The sequence below is a fragment of the Nannobrachium achirus genome (genome assembly GCF_963921795.1).
Source record: "Nannobrachium achirus genome assembly, chromosome: 16".
Lineage (NCBI taxonomy): Eukaryota > Metazoa > Chordata > Actinopteri > Myctophiformes > Myctophidae > Nannobrachium > Nannobrachium achirus.
In genome coordinates, this window is record NC_137823.1 from 39802469 (window position 1) to 39823103 (window position 20635).

Sequence of the window (20635 nt, forward strand, 5' to 3'; positions counted from 1 at the left end):
GCAGCGTGGCACGAAGTGATGCGCTGTGAGCTTGTAGATCTTTATAATAGGCTTTAAAATACCCATTTCACATGCGGTATAAGACGTAAATGTGCTGTGTGACCACTTCTTTAAATACTATTTTTAATGCCCGCTGGGGAAGGCCCCGAAACTCCCGCCAGAATGATGCAGGCATGCACTCACAGGAAGCACTTTGGAACCACAAAATGTATTTTTGCATGATCCATTTCAACGTATTATTTGGCAAAGGTAAATGCTGTATTTATATGTGACCAATAAACAGTAAAGCCTATTTTCAAAGTTTTTAATTTATCAGCAGGGATGAAACTCACCACCTTCATTAACACCTTTTAAAAGGGTTAGAATGCTTACACAATAACATTAAAGAGATACATTATTTTAGGTTAGTATCAGCCAGTGGCATAACGTAACTAAGTATGTGTACTCAAGTACTGTACTTAAGTACAATTTTGAGGTATTCTTTACTTTACTGGAGTATTTCCAATTTTCTGTACTTTTACTTCTACTCCACTACACATCTCAGAGGCAAATGTTGTATTTTTACTCCACTACAATTTGAAAATATTTAGTTACTAGTTACTATTATCACACACACACAAAAAAACTAAAACAACTAAACATATATTACCCACTTCAGCCCTATATACATTTTGGCCATTTGAAAATAGCCAATCTACAAACTCATATTGTGAGCTTGTAGATCAGCTCATTTCAAAAGATTTTTATGCATTTGAAAACGTGTGAATACTGTGCTTTACTTTATACTTTTGATACTATATACCTTTGTACTTTTACTCAAGTAAATGTTTAATTCCGGACACAGTATTTCTGCATTGCGGTATTGATACTGTAACTGTATCTCAGAGAGCGTATACAAATGGAACCAGATGGACCATGTGTGTATGCTCTCAGAGTTACAGTATAAGGCGCTCTACAGACGGACAGCGGTTGCCGCCGGGGCTCCCGCTTGGATCTGCGAGGACCGCGCCGCGGTGATACACAAACACACTCGCTCTTTGAGTAAACGCTGCGCGGTATTTCACAAAGATGAACACAATCCATCTCTCACCGCCCGCGTACGCATGCACAAACGAGCACGCTCGCGGGGATTTTCACGGGACTGCGCCCGCTCGCCTCGCCGCCTCTAAACTTCGCTGCGCGGACGAAATAGCCGCCCGCCTCTCATTGAAAATGAATTGCTAGGAGGCGGTGACCGCGTACCGTGTGCAATCCCCTTAAGGGTTCTGTGACGTACCTAATGCTGTGGGTCCTTGATATTAATAAAGATTGATAATCACTGTTCTACAGTGTACAGAAGGTCCAGGGATCTTGGGCAACCACAATGGACAGCAAAACTCAATATTGTCTCTGTCGGGTGGGAATGTCCAAAACTGTTGCTTTTCAGGATTCAATTCAACAACAAGATCTCGAGCAGAGATCTTGTAGATCTGCTACTTTTGATACTTTTGTATGACGCTGTGTGTTGTTCTATAGAGGTATGTTAAGTTTCTTTATTAGGATAAACCATTTGAGATGTACCATCACGTTTTCGAGGGGGTCCCAACATAAATCACAGACGTTTTATACGCTATTGTAGCTCTTGGTCAGAAACCTCCTATCTCCATTGGATCCTCAAACTGTCGGCTAAACCACCTATCTCTCCTGCAGTTCTATTTCTATGAGTTCATTCTTCTCGCTAGTCTGAAGTAGAGCAGTGTGCTCGAAACATCACAACCTGTATTTGGTGCAATAAAAGCTTTTTTTTCGCATGTGAGCCCAGCCCTCAGTGTGCTAGCATTTTATTTCTTTTTCCCATTCCTCTCGCTAGCCATGGATCATACGACGGTCGCCTGACAGTCCTGTTTCAGGGCTATTCCCTCTCTAGTTCTGCAGAAACTGCAACTACGTGAAGCCCTCTTTGCAGAAGTTATTGTAATATGTAAAGCCCTGCTTGTTATTGTAGGCCTATTTAAGCTGTGTCATGATGAATCAGGGCAGTAATTCACGTGTTGTGATGCATTGTGAGCCAGCTGTTATCAGTTGCTTTATATATACTGTATGTATATATAAATATAAATAAATATATTTCTCTGTATTATGTTTCTTCATTTCCTGAAAAATTATCATTTTAGAGTTATTGTACGTACATACGGACAAAACAAAAACCAAACGGACCCTGAAAAACATCACAGGCTTAGGATGGCATAAATCCAGTAATAGAACACATTTTAAAAGCACGATAAATAGGGAATTAGTTCACAAAAAATACACAAAATGTTAGAAACTGGAGACACACGTAAGAGGTTTCTGCCCGACATCAACAATATAAATCGTTGAGGCCAGTCTCAGGTGGTCTCAGTTTTCCAGAGGAGCCCCGCTGACCAAAGGGACCACTGGACTGTTCAAGTGAAGCTTTTTAGCTTAAAGGATTAGTTCACCCCCAAAATGACTTTTTTTCTATTGATTACTCAGGCCATGGAGAGTAGAGTTCAATAATATTTTTTGTTTTTTGTCACATTCGTAAGACAAAATTTTGATTTGAGTAAATTTACCCCCATTGATTCCGGATGGTGACCCGTTTCGAAACGGGTCACCATCCGGAATCAATGGGAGTAAATTTATTGTTATCACATTTTTGTCTTAGGAATGTGACAAAAACCAAAAAATATTATTGAACTCTACTCTCCATGGCCTGAGTAATCAATAGAAAAAAAGTTATTTTGGGGGTGAACTACTCCTTTAACTATAGCTTAACACCGTCCCAATGGATGGTTGGGAGCATGACCTGATCACTATAAGACCTGATGTACTGTACGTGAACAGAGCTTAAAGTCTGTGTGTGTGTGTGTGTGTGTGTGTGTGTGTGTGTGTGTGTGTGTGTGTGTGTGTGTGTGTGTGTGTGTGTGTGTGTGTGTGTGTGTGTGTGTGTGTGTGTGTCAGGTCCAGTGCCAGCTACCGTCTGAAGCACAGGGTGAGCCTGCAGGACGTGTGGCTGTACAGCTTTGATGATGAAGAAGAGGATGAGGAAGATGAAAGTGGGGATATTGATCTCAGGATAACACTCATGTTGGCCTGGGCTCTCAATTTCTGCCTGGTGTCGTTCCGGTGAGAGATAACACGCACACACACACACACACACACACACACACACACACACACACACACACACACACACACACACACACACACACACGCACACAGACACACACACACACACACACACATGTGTTCCAGGGGGTCCCTAGCTGAATTAATGTTAACACATTTTAACACCTTTATCCACACTCTGTGTTCTAAGATAGCAGCTATACACGCTTGCTTGTCTGCTATTTTAGAACATTTTAGACAAATCTTGAAAGAATTTTGAATAATGTTGCATGTTTTAACACACATCTTCTCTTCCAGGGGTCCCTGGCACAAAACATTTTCATATGTGGGTCCGCGACCATATTATACAGTATGTCACTTGGCAATCTTTTTGCCATCACTTTGCCATTTACATGAAAAGGTTTGAGAACCCATCACCTACAGAACGGTTGAACTATAGATAACGACAACATCAATGTCACAGAACACCTCTCTGTCGTCACTACACAGGCCAAACGTGCTCGGCTTCACAGTAGATAAAGCCTTGGATTATATAGTGGAAGACATGAAAGTGGATGTCATATCTTCACATATCCTTTCATGCCTAGTACTGTATGTAAAACCCCCTGTGTGTATGAATGTATGGCAAGTAACGGTCTGAGATGTGAGACATATGGTTTCAAATATCTGATTAGAGCCATGGCGTTTACAGTGAGGAGCATGACCTTCTGATGGAAAGATTACGCTTGGATGGTTTGAACCTGTAATCTTGCTTTCACAGATGAAGATGGCAAAGATCTTCATGTAAAAACACACACATGGCATTGCACGCACCCACATCCCACGCGCAAACACATACACGCTTGCGCGTATTGGAAGGTTCCCAGCACATCCCAGTTTGATCCCCGCCACTCCTCCTAGCTATGTGTCAAAGTGTCCTTGTGTGTGTGTGTATATGGATTAATGCAACGTAAGAAGGCACTATATTAATGCGCCATAACAGCTATACCATTTACACACGCACGCACGCAAGCACACACGCACGCATACACACACGCACACGCACACGCACACGCACACACACACACACACACACACACACACACTCACGCACACTCACACGCCCAGACATACAAACGCCTGCACACTTTATCTTGTTTTTTTGTTGTTGTTTTTTTGTCTCTCTCTTTCTGTTTCTCTAAAGTGTGTTTTGGTCAAGTGACACGTGCTGGTGTCATGGAATGCCCCACAAACTCCATGAACAGAGCTAGTGTCAATTAATAGATTAAAAAGGGAAGTAGAGAGAGTTCTGTGTTGGTTTGTTTAATAGGAAGCTTGGAGTCATCTGACAGATCGCTCACATGACTCTGGGGACTTTTGCACCAGAGGTCCTCGTCGTTTGGAAACGCAGGCTTTTACAATAAAAACATAAGAGCGTCAGATATTGACTAATAGACAGTGGGCACGGAGATGTTTCTGTAAACAGCTCAGTGACTGTACTGTACTGTAGTTATGAAATGGATCATTTAAAGTGGCACTGTCACTTTTTTTAATGAATGAAATGTAATGTTAAAAAAAAAAGATTTATTTATGGCTTTTTATGCCTTTATTGATAGTTTGACATGAAATGGGGAGAGAGATGCAGCAGAGGCTGTCGGGATTGGAGCCTAGGTGCCCGGACCCCTATATGCCAGTGGTCCGGGACAATAGAATGTAATTTTGTCCAATGTGAGTGGTCGAGTATGTTAATACACTATTATACAATACATTTAGGGTGGTTGTATTTTGTCTCCCTGCTGTTCTATTGAGACATTTAGATCCTGTGTCTAGGTGAACATACCACACAATCCTGTTTCTGGTTCGACACAAATTTTGACCTGAAGGTCAAGATAAAAATGTATCCCCTGAGCAAGCAGGCAGGCTCTATTGGCTCAATGGTAAAAAAAAATGTTTTTGCTTATGCAGGAAACCGGGTTCAAATCCTGGGTAGAAGAGTAAAGTTATACATAGTGCAGCTTTAAAGCATTTATGGACGGTTTTATAAAACGGTTGAATTATTGTCTTTCCAAGAAGCTGGTATTCACAGCTCCTCTTGAAACAACAGTCTATTACTGTTATCCGAAAATAGTCGTGGTTTTCTCTATTTCCGTGGGTAGAGAATGTTGACAATGACAAGGCGGCGCGTGTGATGCCATGCATGTGTGCCAATGTTGTTGCAGTTTTTCTCAGGCACTTGGTATTCATACATTTCTCAGTTCAGAATTGAAATTCTCTAAATTACTTGTTCCACTTCCAATCACACATCAGTCACTTGTGCACATCATAAAAAAAAAAACTATTTCTCAGTGCTCGGATAGTGCAGTGGTAAAGTACCTGTCTATAGGGGTTCTAATCCAGTGCATCTCAAAGTCTCTGTGGGTTCCTTTAGGGGGTCTAAATTGACCCATACACGTCTGTAACTCTGACAGTGACAGTGTACAAATGGAACCAAACGAACCTAACTGGTTCGTTTGGTTCCATTTGTACACTGTCAGAGTTAAGGGGAGACCTTGAAATTTGAACGTTTTTGGTTCCATTTGTACACTGTCAGAGTTAAGGGGAGACCTTGAACTTTGAAAGTTTGAGAAACACTGTTTTAATCCACGAGCGGCATCTGAAGCGTCTCTACCAGGGGTAGACAACCTTAGTGTCAGAGAGAAGATGTTTACAATGTTTCAAAATATGTAGTCAATTAAATGAGGTCCCCTCACATCTGTATGCAAATTACATCCTGCACATAATTCTACATTAATTGAAACTCTGAACTCTGACAGCGGAGGGAGTCTGCATGGGAGATTAGGAGGGTTATAATTGCTCTGAGTCTAATGATCATTTCAATGTCCTGGTGTGAAAGAACATAAATTCAAAGTGGGAAGAAAAATAAAAGGTTAGATATTATGTTAACAACAAATAAATAATCTCATTCTTCTGAACAAACTGCAAATGCTTTGATGATTATGTAGAATTAATTGTCTGCTGTTTCCTACATTAGCTTGCTTACTGTGCATTTTTGTTGTGTCAAAATGTATTGGTTGAATAGTTGAATAGCCAAAATTACCCCAAAACATCATGGCATGAATTAGTTGCATAATGTCATTACCCTTGAGGGGGTCTCCAGATACATTTGTTAATAGAGATGGGCGGCATAGCTCAGGGGTAGAGAAACCGTCATTAGAGCATGAAGGGTTCCCGAAGCGTTCCCAGTTCGAACCCAGGCTCCACTGAGTTAGTGTCGAAGAGTCTGAACCCATTGTTGCTCCTGGTGAGCAGGTTGGTGCCTTGCATGGTTTCCTCCGCCATAGGTGTGTGAATGGGTGAATGTAAAGCGCCTTGGAAAAGCTATATGCACCATAAAGCTATATGCACCATATCATATATTTTATTTAAATGTTTTTATTGTAGCCAATCATTTTTTTACCCCCTTTTTCCTCCCCAATTTAGTAATTATGCCAATTAATTCCTCCCCACAAACATTTCTGTGTTGTTAATGCTGTAGTTTCCCATGGTGTGGTGGTGTTTGCAGAATTCGTTTTTTTTTTTTTTTTTTTGAGCAATGCACAGTGCTGTTTTGCAAACGTTAACCACCTGAACCCCAGCATCCCCATTCAGAGGGAAACGTCTGCCATAGATATTGGGTGCAGAGTAAAAAAAGAGAGAACCAAGTCCAATTAACTCAGGTCTGTTTTACTATACAGGATCAAAGTGCTTAAAGGGTCATTTGGAGAAATGTACCAAAACTGTAATAAATGTAATACTGGTGTTTACAGACCATTGGTTCTCAGCACACAACGCCTCGCGGTGCGAGGTGTTGTGTGCTTGTAGATCTGCTGTTTTCACTACTTTTGTGCAACGGCCTTGTATGGTGAAGCAGGGCTTTACTTTGCGAAGAAAATTACACATTTGAAACTTGGAGATACAAGGTTTCTGCCCGACAGTGACGATATATAACATTTTAACTCAAATCTTTGCTTCTGGAGGTGCCTGACACGAAAACCCTTTCAGATGGGAGTCCGCGACCACATTCATGTCAATTTGGTGGTCCTTGAGATGAAATGGTTTGAGAAGGACTGTTCTACAGTTTGCATTCAAAACAAAAGATAACATCCAAACACAAGCATAGACATAACTCCGTAAGGTCCTGAGACGGTGGTGGTGGGCGATTCCCCCCTGTGGTTGTTGAGGTGTTCAGGTCAGGTGTGTGAGAACAATGACAGTGACAGTCTCTCCGTCACTCTACTGCAGTGTGTTTCCATTGGTGGCCGTCAAGACACAGCAGCAGCAGCAGCAGCAGCACGTCAGGAAGTGGAAGAAGGCGGTGTCTAGTAGGCCACCATGACGCTACTTCCTGTCCCCATGACTGAGTTAGAATTTCCAGAAGAAAAAAAACAAAGGTTTCCACCAGAGATATTAAAAGAGGCAGGCAGAGCCACCGTTGTTTTCAGTCCACCCACTGACTCTCACTCTGTCTGTGTGTGTGTCTGTCTGTGTGTGTCTCTCTCTCTCTCTCTGTGTGGATTGGTAACTCGTGCCATGCTGTTAATCTGCCTCAAGCTCGCCTGAGGTCAAAGAACGCTGGTTGGATACTCTGCACAGGTACGCACGTCATGACTCTCCTCTCACATTAAACTGTTATTATTTACGTTAAGTTAAATGAACACTCAAGATTAGATGAGAATGATTTCATTATATGAGTGATTTGCCAATCAGTAGGTGTTGTAACTCCCAAGAGTTTACAAATAGAAGCCGGGCCATTTTGGCTCAAGATGCAACTGTGTTGGAGTTAAATTTACACCGATGACTTTATTTTATGCATGTGTCAGGTTGAGGTTGAACATTTTGTTTCATATGGAAAATGCTTCATTACGTTTAAAGTTACATTAACTTAAAAAAATAATTATTTTGTATCACCAACAATTAAATACTAATAATAATATACTAAATAAATACTAAATACTGAGGAGCTAACCGCCAGGCTGTGTGGTGATAACCAGCGCTGTACCAAATGTGGATTGTCAGTCAGATTGATTTATTTTTCTTCATATATTTGTTTCCTCATCACAGGAAGATTACGGAAGCAAAAGAGAGGAGCGGTTGTACTTCTCCTCCAAGCCTACTCATGAAGGTGTTGAGTGGCAGCATCGCTGTAAGTCCTCTACCCTGATACAACACGGTTGTGGATGTACACACATAGTATAGTATAGATCAGTGGTTCTTCAGGCCATGACCCCCCAATCTTTTTATATAGTTTGTTGATTACTTTTGATACTGTAATGATCTTTTTATTTTATTTTAGAGGTATTCAAAATGTCTTAAAAGTCCTGAAATGGTAACTTTAGAAATGTGCAGATAGCCTGTATACACTTATACTGCATGTTGGCTTGTTTACCGTTTAAGTGAGAAAACAATGTTGCACGTTGCATGATGTTGGGGGCCCAAAATGAACTGCCATACAGTGGATGTACACATGTATATGCATATAGCTTATATATCACACATTCTCTGTGGGCCTCACTCTCTGTCTCTTTGGTTTTCTAGACTAAAACTGGTGGAATGGAACCGTTCATTGGGTTTCCACTTGAGGTGAGTCAATTCCCATTCTGCTTTGACATCAAACGACTTGAGGGGTGAATGACAGTGTGATTGAGACCTGTGCCCCCCACCCACGCTGGTGGTGGACTTAGCGGTTCATATGACATTACATGTGTTGTTGAAAACACGGGCAATTTTGGAGTGGGTGGTGGTGTTGAGGGCCTCGTTTCACTCCATGTCATTCAGACGGAAGTAGACATGAAGAGGGAGAGTGTGTTTGATATTGTGTGTGTGTGTGTGTGTGTGTGTGTGTGTGTGTGTGTGTGTGTGTGTGTGTGTGTGTGTGTGTGTGTGTGTGTGTGTGTGTGTGTGTGTGTGTGTGTGTGAGAGAGAGATAAATTGTATGTGCTCGTGACTCTGTGTGGTTATAAGAGTGTATGTGAGGCTGTGTGGTTTTAGGGCTGTTAGAGACAGGCCCCCGCCCTTAGTCGTCACACACACACACACACACACACACACACACACACACACACACACACTCTGCCAATGACACATATCCATCCTCATCCTCATTTCTCTACTCTTTATTTGTTTCGTTGTCAGGGCGACGCTAAGATCTCCGCCCTGCCCAAGGCCTTACATAACCAAGACGACAGGCTGGCTCCGCAACCTATTGGTAAGTTTGAAAACCTCAACCCAAACGTCAGCCTCTCACAGTTGCAAGGGGCCCCTGCATGCAGCGCGCTGGGAAACCACCAAGCACGCCAAGCTGTGCTGGCATGCACCCTTATTATACAACTTTCACCTGTCTGTCTGGTGTGGTGGTCCAACGTTTTAAACGTGTTGCACAAAACCATAGCTAACTCCCATATAATGTATATATCATTGTGGAGCACACTAACATTGTTAGAATCTTTTTCTAAAAAGTTTCAAAAATAGTAAAAAATGCACATGTACAAGCTTGCAACACGTGCGGACAAAGGGTTGGGAACTACTGGGTTAGTGGATGTATGATCTGTTTTTAGTTTGTATCTATTTAAAAGTACCATTTCCACCATTTGATATGTATAGTTCAGAGTTTCCATGGAAAGCATGCAATGGGATTTTAAAAAAACATGCCTGAAATAAGACTTGACTGTGGGTGCATGGATGGAAAAGTATCAAAACGTGAACATCAGCTGCTTCTTCTTTTAGTTTTTTTATGTTCACAACACTTTTGATGCCATATGTTGCTTATAAACGATAGCTACCTGCAGACTTCATATTCAATGATGCATTGAAAAGTCTCTCTCCCATCATCATCATGGTGACTGATCCCAACACTTTGTTTTCATTCCTCCATCAGAGAACGGCAGCAAGTGGAACATCTTGAAGAGCGTTCTGGGGAGGAAGGGCCAGTCTGAGTCCAGAACCCAGCTGTTTGGACAGCCTCTGGCCCGGATCTGCCAGGACGATGGCCAGCTGCCCAAACCCATCGCAGTACGTTCCTCTTAGTCTTAAAACCGTTACAACCTAAAAAGCATCCGTGTCATTTGAAATCTATATACAATATATGTAGCAACATGAGCTATTCAGGAAAACTCTTAGGGTTTAGAAGGAATTCCGTTCCTGAGTAAGAGGCAGAAACCTCTTACAGTATCTCCATATTCTAACTTTTTGTGGGTTTTCTTTTGTTGTAATACTGTGTGTGTACCTCTTTTGGACATGCTATTACAGGCGAACATACAACAATTGTCAAAACCTAGTTGGAAAATAACAGATCTACAAGCTCACAAATGCAATGTGTTGTGAGTTCATATATTGTCTATTTTTTGCCACGGGACACGTGTTGTTGGTATAGGCAGATTTCTGAAGTTTCAACAGCTCTCAGTCTCCTCTGAGGCAGAAAGTATGTGTCAGAAAGAAAGGGTGTCAGCTTATAATGAGCATTAGTGCAGAGGCCCAAAGATACGGTTGCAAAGGTGTGAGCCTGTGAGGTGCTTGCATGTGAAGCTTGCATGTTTCATAGTGTTGCGTGGCAGGCTGGCAGCGTCATTCTGAGGTGACACCATGAACCTGTGAACAGGACCTGTGTGGTCGCCTCTTGCATGCAAAACAGCTGCAGCTATGCAGGTGGCAGGAGTGAATGTCTAACGGATTCCGACTTTACTTTACCTTTCTTATGGCTTATTTGATGAACATCTGTACGATGAAAGATAAAATGCTACTGTAACTAGCATGCATAGCAGCATAGTAACAAATAGAAACATTAAACGTGTATATAATCGTACAAATATAATCAACGTTGGGTCCTGGGACCCCCCAGGGGTCTTTGAGGCGGTATTAACTAATTGATACTAGGAACTAAATGCATGGATTTGTACACTCTACAAGTGAAATGAGGACATTTCAGGTTCCTTGTGGTCCCTGGATGTCAAAAGGCAGAGCAAGACTAATGTAGGTCAGCTGTTCATCCCTACTATACCCTGCGGTGCAGGCTGTGGCGACGTAAACACTCTCAGCCTCCACTTAAACACGCACGCTTTCGAATAACGATCCCCACGGGCCTAACGACTGGACCTGTGACTTATTCATGCACATGCATGACCTCCTGTTGCGTTACCGACCGTAATCTCATCTGTCCCCTCTGTGTTCCCTCCCTCCCTCCCATCAGGAGATGCTGGTGTTGCTGTGGAAGAAAGGTCCGTCCACAGAAGGGGTCTTCAGGAAGCCCTGCAACAACAAGGCCATGAAGCTGGTCAGAGAGCAGCTCAACAGCGGCGAGGAGGTGGACATGGACGACATGAACGTGGCCAACCTCGTGGGCCTCCTCAAAGTACGTCGATCATCATCATCCCGTACTATTTGTGTTCACTTCAGTGTGATCTGTTGATCACATTCTTCCTTCTTTGTGGTTTATTTGATGGTTCACTAGGGCTGGACGATATTGATTAAATAAAATAGTATTGATATATTGCTCAGCCCTAATAGTGACAGATACAGAGTACACAGACTGAGGGGCCACTCTCTAATGCAAGGATCATAGTATTATAGCGGATGCTAATTTGCAACATCCGTTCCTAGAAGGGCTTTTCTGAAAATCTGATTTAAAGCAGTGAGATAACAGTGAGATAAAAAAAGAAGGCGAAGGTGATTCAATAAAACACGCATTCAACATAGCCACAGGCAACTAGTCAAGTCAAATATATTTTTAAATCACATTTAAAAACAACTCTCATTGATAAAAGTGCTGTACGGACTACAGAGCAGGATGTGGCTGAATAACATTTTACAGAAGTATACATGCCTCGTCCTAAGGCTCTTAAAATGTTTTTACATGACCAGGTAGCGATGAAGTCTCTCGTCTCTATCGGGTGGAAACCTCATATATCCAAAACTGTTACTTTTCAGTCAAAAGCATCAATATTAGCAGATCGGCAAGCTCGAGCTTGTAGATCTGCTACTTTTGATGCTTTCGAGTGACGCTGTAGTGTGATCAAGTAGCAACGATATAGGGTTTATTACACGAGGGATGGTTATGTGATGCGGTGTGTTTCCTGTTGACTACAGAGCTTCCTGAAGGATCTGCCAGGTAGCCTGCTGGTCTCTAACCTGTATGACACCTGGATGGAGGCTCTGGACACAGAGGACACCCAGCAGAGAGCCGCAGAGATTAAGAGGTGAGTTCACGATCCACGCTGATGTTTCCCATGTAGTTTAGAGCCACACACTCTTTGGTCTATTTTAAAGCCACAATCCGCAAAATTCTGTGACTCACTCGCGCATACAGTGCTTCAAATAACTTTACTGATATTGTCAACCAGTACTTTTGTCATAACCCAGGGACGACACCATGGTCTAGAATAGATGCCTCAGTGGAAGAGTAGGGAGACCACCTCCACCCACTTTACATGTGCTTGTTTTATTGTGTTAACATACTCTACCATACAGATGTACAGTACTATATTGTATTAACGTATACTCTACCACACAGAGGTACTGCAGGGGGTACTTGAGAAAAAATGGATATTAAATGGAAACATTTATTTTACTGTTATGTTTAATGATAAAACATTGACAAATGTATTAATGATAAAACATTGACAAATGTATGTGAGCGGGCTGCTCTGTATAGCTTTAAACCAAATTAAGTATGAATGTTTTACTGTTACTGAATATAAAACGGGGTACTTAATTTTATTTTCAACATATTGACATAAAAACTGGACTTTTTATGTCAGTATTTTCTAGTCAAAATGTTGTTGTCTATTAAAGGGGGACTTGGATTCAGCAATCAGGAAAAGGGGGTACTGAAGCCCAAAAAGTTTGAGAACCACTGCTCTTCCATACAAATTGGTTTTAGGCCTATTCATTAAAGCAAGTCCTGGCCATAAAAGTAAAGTAATGAGAGACACAAAACAGACACGCAATATTTTTCTGAATGCAGACACTCAGAGTGTGAGCTGAGGTCGTCGCTCCCATTTACGTCTTCTTTTTTTTTCACACCTTACATAAAACACTTCCTCTTTTTCTCGCTTACATGGCCTACATGTCCGTTCTAAAAAAGAGAAGTACTTTTTTTTGTTTTATAAGGGCGCTCTTCTCAACTGACATGCAACCTCTTCCTCTTTCCCCCCTCCCCCCTGCAGGGTGGTAGACAAGCTTCCGGCGCCCAACAGACTGCTCCTCCGCTTCCTCCTCAGCGTGCTCTGCCACGTCCTAGAGAGCGCCGACACCAACAAGATGGACGCCGCCAACCTGGCGGTGTGCATCGCGCCCACGCTGCTGCAGCTGGACGCCACGCCGGTGGCGGAGCAGATGGTCAAGCTGAACAACAAGGTGAAAGTTCTTTAGATTCTTCTGTCACCTCCTGCTCCCCTTCCTGCAGGGCCCTTTGAAGCTCTGCGGTGAGAAACCTCAGACCGGGTTTCGCAAGCGGTGTATAGGTTGCAGCAGCAACAGTGTTGTTCTGAAGCAAGCAGAGTACTGAGGGAACTGTTGATTATTCAGACGAAGCGCAGTCTTGTAGCGATGTCAACAACGATTTGCCTTTTGTTGTTGTTGGGAGAAAAAAAACAATTGACGAAGGAGTCCACTGTGCAATGCAAAAGAATAATTTTAATGTCTTCAAATGAACTTTTGTTTAGTCAAACAAACTATCAAATGGCGTAAACCTTACAGACTAGCCAACTCGCATTAACAGATATTTAAAATGTAATTGCAATATATAAAATATCTCCATTCATGCGTGTGAGGATACATTTAAAAAAGGAAAAGGAGAGATCTTTTGATCTGTAGATATATGCAAATATATTTAGAATAAAAAGCTGAATTATGAAACATTAAAGGAGAACTTAACCTTTTTCAATCTCATATGGTATTATTTTCAACCTCATGTTGAATAATTAATAATAAATAATCTCAGAGGAGGGCTGTGGTCAGTTCATAAACCTGCCTATACCAATTATTAGTAGTTATTTCAAACAAGATTTCAAACGTTTTATATGTTTTATTGACGCAAGAACAATGGTTCAGAGCCATCGCTTTCCAGGCAGATAAATGCTGTAGTTAATACTAGCTAATTGATTTGCCGTTTTGTCTGTTAAATAATGAATTTCCTTTGTACGGAATGTATTTTGAGCGATGTTGAGTGCAAATTTGAGTGGTGAATCATGTTGGCTCATGCAGCTCATGTCCTGGTTTCCTGCAGGTGACGGAGCTGACCAGGTTCCTCATAGAGAACTGCTGTGACATCCTGGGGGAAAACGTCTCCACGCTCCTCGGAGACATGTACGAGGACTCCCTGTCCTCCCAGCAGCACGACTCTGCGTACGACAGCCCCGGCCCGGACGCAGACGGAGAGGCGGGCGGCTCGTCCAGCTCGCTCCCGTCCCGTCAGTACAACGCTGCCTCCCCCGCGTCAGCTAAGCGCGCCCCCTTCAACCGACGCTGCTCCGAACCCATCATCTCGCCAATATCCGAGGTGAGGAGCCTGCGTAGCTTGGCCAGGAGCCAGGAGGACTGCACCCAGGAGAGAGAGCAGCCTCTGAAGAAGCCCGTCTCGGACGACTCTTTCTTGCTCCGGGGACGGGGAGGCGCCAGGGCGGGGGCTCTGCCGTGGAACACTGAACCGGCGCTGTACACTGCCGGTAACCACGCCAACCTGTCCAAGGACTGCTCGCACTCCTCATCCTGCTCGCTGGAGAGCAACCAATCGGAGGGCTCCGTTTTTGCCAGCTCCCCTCCGGGGTCTCCCGCCTGCGTCCGTAGGGCGAACTCCACTCGCCAGGCCACGTCCTCCGGTGTGAAGGATGACGCCAGAAAGGACGTGGAGGTGAAGAGACGCTCCCATTCCATGAGGGTCGATGGCATAGTCACTCTCAGGTCCAAGTTCTCCTTCTCCAGGGGCAGTCTGAAGAAAGAGAAGAAGGAGAGGCCCTTCACCACCTGCGGGACCCTCCAGGAGGACTCCCAGAGCGAGGTGCCCGAGAAGCAGGCGGACAGTCTGATCAAACAGCGCCGGCCCCTGTCGGCCATCGAGGTGTTCCAGCAGGTGGACGCCAGGCTGCCCTGCAGGCCTCCGTCCTACGAGCACGCCGTGCTGAACGCCGCCCTTCCCGCCCCGCCGCAGTACAGCACCATGACCGTGCACGTCGCCCGAGAGCTGGGCCGGAGGTCCCGCCCCAACTCCGTGAACGGCGACTTCATGTCGAGCTGGCCCCCGAACCGGTACGCCACGGACTGCCTCGCGCAAGAGCCGACCGACACCGCCGTCGGGAACATACCAGCGTACCGGCCGAGGGCCATGTCCGAGTCTGTGTCCAGAGTACACCATGACGCTGTGTCGCGGCGCTGCAGCCAGCAGCTGCCGTTTGAAGACTGTTCTTACTCCAAGGAGTCTTACGTTTGAATGGACTTTTATGTTTCCCTCCTTCACTTTGATTGTATGTTGACTGTGTGCAACCATAATGCGTAGTTTATGCTCCGTCATATGTTGGTGTTGCGTGCCGGAAATCGCTGGCTTTTGGCACGTGACTCCAGCGCACGACAAAGTATAAATTGGGCTTTTTTAGTAGTACCGTTTAGAGCAGTGTTTCTCAAACTTTCATATTTCAAGGTCTCCCCTTAACTTTGACAGTGTACAAATGGAACTAAATGAACCTGTTAGGGTTCATTTAGTTCCATTTTCCATTTGGAAATGGTTCCATTTGTACACTGTCAGAGTTACAGACTTGTATGGGTCAATTTAAACCCACCCAAAGGAACCCACAGAGTCCCTGGAATCCACTTAGAGAACCATTGCTTTAGAGTACATAATCTTTTAGAGGATATTTAGATAGACATATGTTCAGAATAAGTATCTTTGTACAGAATAAATATCTAGTCGATCTCGACAAAGCTATGTAAATAAATACAAAATCTCCAAGGAGAAGAATATGCTAAACTTAAACATTTTCTATTTGTCTTCAAGTTGTTGTTTTTTTTGTCATACTGTATGAACTAGTTATATCTGAGCGCACATTTTATAATCTTTTGTAAATACTAACCTGGTTATGGTTACTTTCACTACATTAAAGCACCTTTGTGATGATGATAAGTCATACTTTGTTCTCATTTTAACCATAAATAAGTTCATATGAAAACCACTTGACCCCTATATACTTAGTTGACCATGGTCCCCCAACGCTCTATACTTCAACTTGCTCCTTTTTCTCCTTCTACACCTTATGTCTCTGAGCTGAATACAGCCGATCCGCAAACTTGTAGTTTGTGGAACTTTGATCAAAAGCTTTGAACCCTGGTAGATGGAAACAATGTGAGGCCACTAATGCAACAAGAATTTCAATATTGATATAGTTCTGTTAAGGAACCATAAACCATCCCTTTGCCACTGGATTCCAACCATTAGTGGGTGACTTAATAAGAACACGGACAAATTAGCCTTATACAGAGTTTGGCCTCACTTCTCATTTAGCGTGGTGTTGCGTAACCTAACAGACCTCAATGCAAGAACAGCATGTTCTTCAAGCACACGTGTCGAACAACGAGGGAAAACCATGTCACATGAACGGATTTGGTTTTTCTCTGAATCTCTCTTTGCCTGCCATCTTTTGCTGCTTTGATGATCTGATGGCAGGACTTCTTCCTCTTCCTCTCTGCGCGTTTGGTTTGACACTTTCCTTCCTCAATTGTAACCCAAAATGCATTAATGGAGCACTGGTTCAAATGGACCTGTTATATGATCAGCAGTTACTCTACTGTACTAGTAAGACGCCTCAGGTCGACATGTTTCAGGGCGCCAATTCACTGGCCATCTGGCCAGTGATGTATATCGAATAGCCGATCCACAAACTCAAAGGGAAAGATTATATATATATGTGTATTTACACAACAACATAAATCTTGTATGGGTGTCTCTGGTACAAAATATATTCTCAGATGGGGGTCCCTGTTCAAAAATATAAATGTGAACAATTACAAAACAATTACAGTGCACATGTCCAGAACATCAGCAGCTTTAAATGGTACATTTAGTTTGACATTGAATACATTTGGAGATGAAACAGTGTTGTTGCACAATGTGCTTCAGTCAGACACACAGCCAATTAGAATAACACAGATGCAACACACCTCTCTTGACCTAGATCCAACCTACAACCTACTTCTGCTCATGTACATAGCATGGGGACAGCGACTCCAACAGGAAACAGATGAGACTTCACTTCAAGTGGTGGAAGAAGTCTTTGACTTGACCACCTATAGCTACTACTTTGTTGGGCAGGGTCCTCTTCACAGGTTTATAGACTACTTGGAAAATAGCCAGGCTAGGTTAAGCTGTGTAGCTTAACCTACAGACTTGTATACAAAATATATATTGTAATATTTATCGGTTGATTTCTGTCATCTAAATCCGCAAAGTAATAACTGGTAAAAAAGTATAAAGCAGCATGAAAACTCAAGCAAAGTAATACTTCAACATTGTTGTAAATACACATAGTTTCATTCCACCACTGCTCACAGTTCTCATGGTGATCATTATCAGGATCATTATCAACGACGGCACAATGTGGTTTGTGCTACATGCATACTCACGTCATATCCTACCTAAATATGAGAGAGAGAGTATTTCCCTTAATAAAGGTTGGTCTGTCTGTCTGTCTGTCTGTCTGTCTGTCTGTCTGTCTGTCTGTCTAGCTAGGTATCTATGTTCACAACTCACTGTGATCTCTAATAGCCACAGGTAATGTTTCCAGACCTCTGATTATTTCTATCTACTGTATACAATATACATCCATCCATCCATTGTAAACTCGGAGATTTAAAGTAACACTGAGAACTTGACTGTGAAGGAAGCCTGTTGCACTGAATGAATGAATGCATGAATGAATGAATGAATGAATGAATGAATGCTGAATGAATGAATGAATGCTGAATGAATGAATGAATGAATGAATGAATGAATGAATGGATGGATGGATGGATGAATTAATTCATTCATTAATGGACGACCCTCTCCCAGTCCTTAGTGTGAGAGCAGCATTATGTCAACCCTTAATAGCACAATTGACCTGACCTGGACAGACTTCAAAACAAACCTATTTCTGGAAGTTACAGTATAGTGACAATTAATCTGGACAGGTGGGTTTAAAGTGGCCACTTATAGACCTGTGACCTTTCCCACAGCAGCCTACAATGTCCAGTGAGCAAGTGTTAATTACCCAATGTCCATATAATAACACGTACACTACATTAAATGTAAATGTATCATATTCACTGTTCCCTTGTATCAGTATATATTCATCATGTGCATCCATCATGCATATAGATTATACTTTTATACTTATTTGTATCTGTGTGTGTATGTGTGTGTGTGTGTGTGTGTGTGTGTGTGTGTGCGTGTGTGCGTGCGTGCGTGCGTATGTGTGTGTGTGTGTGTGCGCTTGGTGTGGACGGGTACCTCAGTCGGTAGTGAAGTACTGGAAGCTGATGGTAGGTGTGGGGCTCCACCTTAGCAATCCATCTCCCAGGGGTCTAGTGCATTGAAACGAGTAGACATCTGCATACTTGGCTGATATACTACTTCTTACGGCCCTTGTATCTACTCTATGCTTGAAACTTACTGCTGTTGCAGCCAGCCTGAATAATATTATTACCGGTACTTATTTTATCTTAATTTGGACAATGAAAGGACACAAGGACCTCTCTCAGGTTAGGTTGCTAACTGTTGAATGTGATAATGTTATCTAACACGAGCAGTATGAACAGGAACCAATGGTTGTGGTTTTGAGGATTATGCAAAGATTGCAGAGCAGTAGTTGTGCCATGATGACTGACACCCCGCTAAAATCCTCCGTAAGGTCCATTAAGGTTCCAGTTGTACACTGTCACGGTCTAATGTACATTGCAGATTTTAGTGTGTACGGAGCAGAAGAATATAAAAAAGGTTTCGACTGTTTTCCACGGACACAGAGAGAGGTTTCACCTTTGCCTCAAAGTGTCACAGCACAGAGGAACAGAGTTGGCGTGTGTATACAGCTTCCTGTGCCCTATTTTCCCTTGACAGCAGGGGCGTCAATTGGGTATGGCAGGGGTATGCAGCTGCCATACCCTGGGTCCAGGGTGGAAAATAAAAGTTACTTTTAAATATAAATCCATGAATGTCTCTGTGTCTATCTGCGCTGGTTATTATGTTGTTAAATTACATTAAAATAACTACAAATGCAACATTTAACAAAATGGTCAATTTAACAAGGTATTATAATTATATTCTCCACACTTTTATTCTCTCCATCTTGACAGAATGGTATATTCCCAGGTTCCGCAGGTCAGCTGCACAGGAGCAATTCATTATTGTTAATTGTGGCACGTTTACTATTATGTCAAGTTTAGCTGCACTTAAACAACCGTTCTGCCATATCCAGCCCAAGAAACCATAGACATTTTGGGGGGGAAAAATAGAATGTACTTCTTAAAATAAATGTATCATGCCTGTTGCTAAGGTATTGGCAACATGACTGGTGTGTGGTGTCAAGACACCAGTCATGTTGCCATACCTTAGCTTTTTCTGAACTGACGCCACTGCTTGACACCAAGTTTCAGTCATTTTAAAACTCTCATAAAGGTCTTTATTGTGGTTACCATCCTCTTAGCTGTGCAGTTTCTTATCTTGTTACTGCTGCCCACATATTCTGGGCCGGCAGCGCAGGCCTCAAGGCAAAACAAAAACATGCCATTTGAAGAGCACAGCTTGTTGTTTAGCCTGGGAAGTGTGTTTTTGAGGCAGCGTTGCCAGTCGCTCCAACAGGTGACCGAGTGTGTATGAGCACAACATCTATGAGCACGGCAACAACAGCTGCAGCCATCCAGCGGTGCTTTTTTTTTTATCCCACAATTTTTGGAACCAATTTTTTTCACCCACAGTCAATTGTCTAATGCAGTGGTTCTCAACCTGTGGTACGTGTACCATTGGTGGTACATGGTCCCCCCTCTGGTGGTACTCAGGAGTTTCCCAAAAATAAGTGCTGTGAAATATTTATATTATACTACAGGTAGTTAGTTCTTCTGACCAAGCAATTGGTTGAAATAGGCTCTCCAGCCAGCCATGCTGAAATGAGCATGAGGGCACACCTAGACGTTAATAGCAGATTTGTAACACAAATTAATCACAATCGGTTTGCATGAGAAGTTCACAAATGTCATTGCTAAATCTGGCCGATGACCCGGTCATCAAATTATTGGCTTCGGAATGCAGCATAAACAAGGAATGAATTGGCCTCCTGTGTTATAGTAACTGTGCATAGCTGAATAGGATGGGGTAGGTCTGCGCACCTGTATTTTAACATCGGTTATTATGGTGGTACTTGGAGAGACAGATATTATATATAAAAGTTTGAGAACCACTGGTCTAATGTAATGGGTGCTACACTCCCTCAGGCCTACCTACCTAGTATGGGCACTGATGATGACGCAGAGGAGAGAA

General features: G+C 42.8%; 1 protein-coding gene across 1 annotated transcript in view; it reads left to right on the plus strand.

The window, feature by feature from the left end:
- Positions 1–15771, plus strand: part of tagapb (T cell activation RhoGTPase activating protein b) — a 33200-nt gene extending 17429 nt beyond the window's left edge. The window contains exons 4-13 of the mRNA XM_080743980.1: positions 2962–3126; positions 7699–7740; positions 8209–8290; positions 8683–8727; positions 9280–9352; positions 10022–10155; positions 11330–11491; positions 12226–12335; positions 13305–13494; positions 14366–15771. Of these exons, the coding sequence (XP_080600106.1) occupies positions 2962–3126; positions 7699–7740; positions 8209–8290; positions 8683–8727; positions 9280–9352; positions 10022–10155; positions 11330–11491; positions 12226–12335; positions 13305–13494; positions 14366–15565 (2203 nt within the window). The 3' untranslated portion in view covers positions 15566–15771. The remainder of the gene's footprint in view (positions 1–2961; positions 3127–7698; positions 7741–8208; positions 8291–8682; positions 8728–9279; positions 9353–10021; positions 10156–11329; positions 11492–12225; positions 12336–13304; positions 13495–14365) is intronic.
- Positions 15772–20635: the final 4864 nt, after the last annotated feature.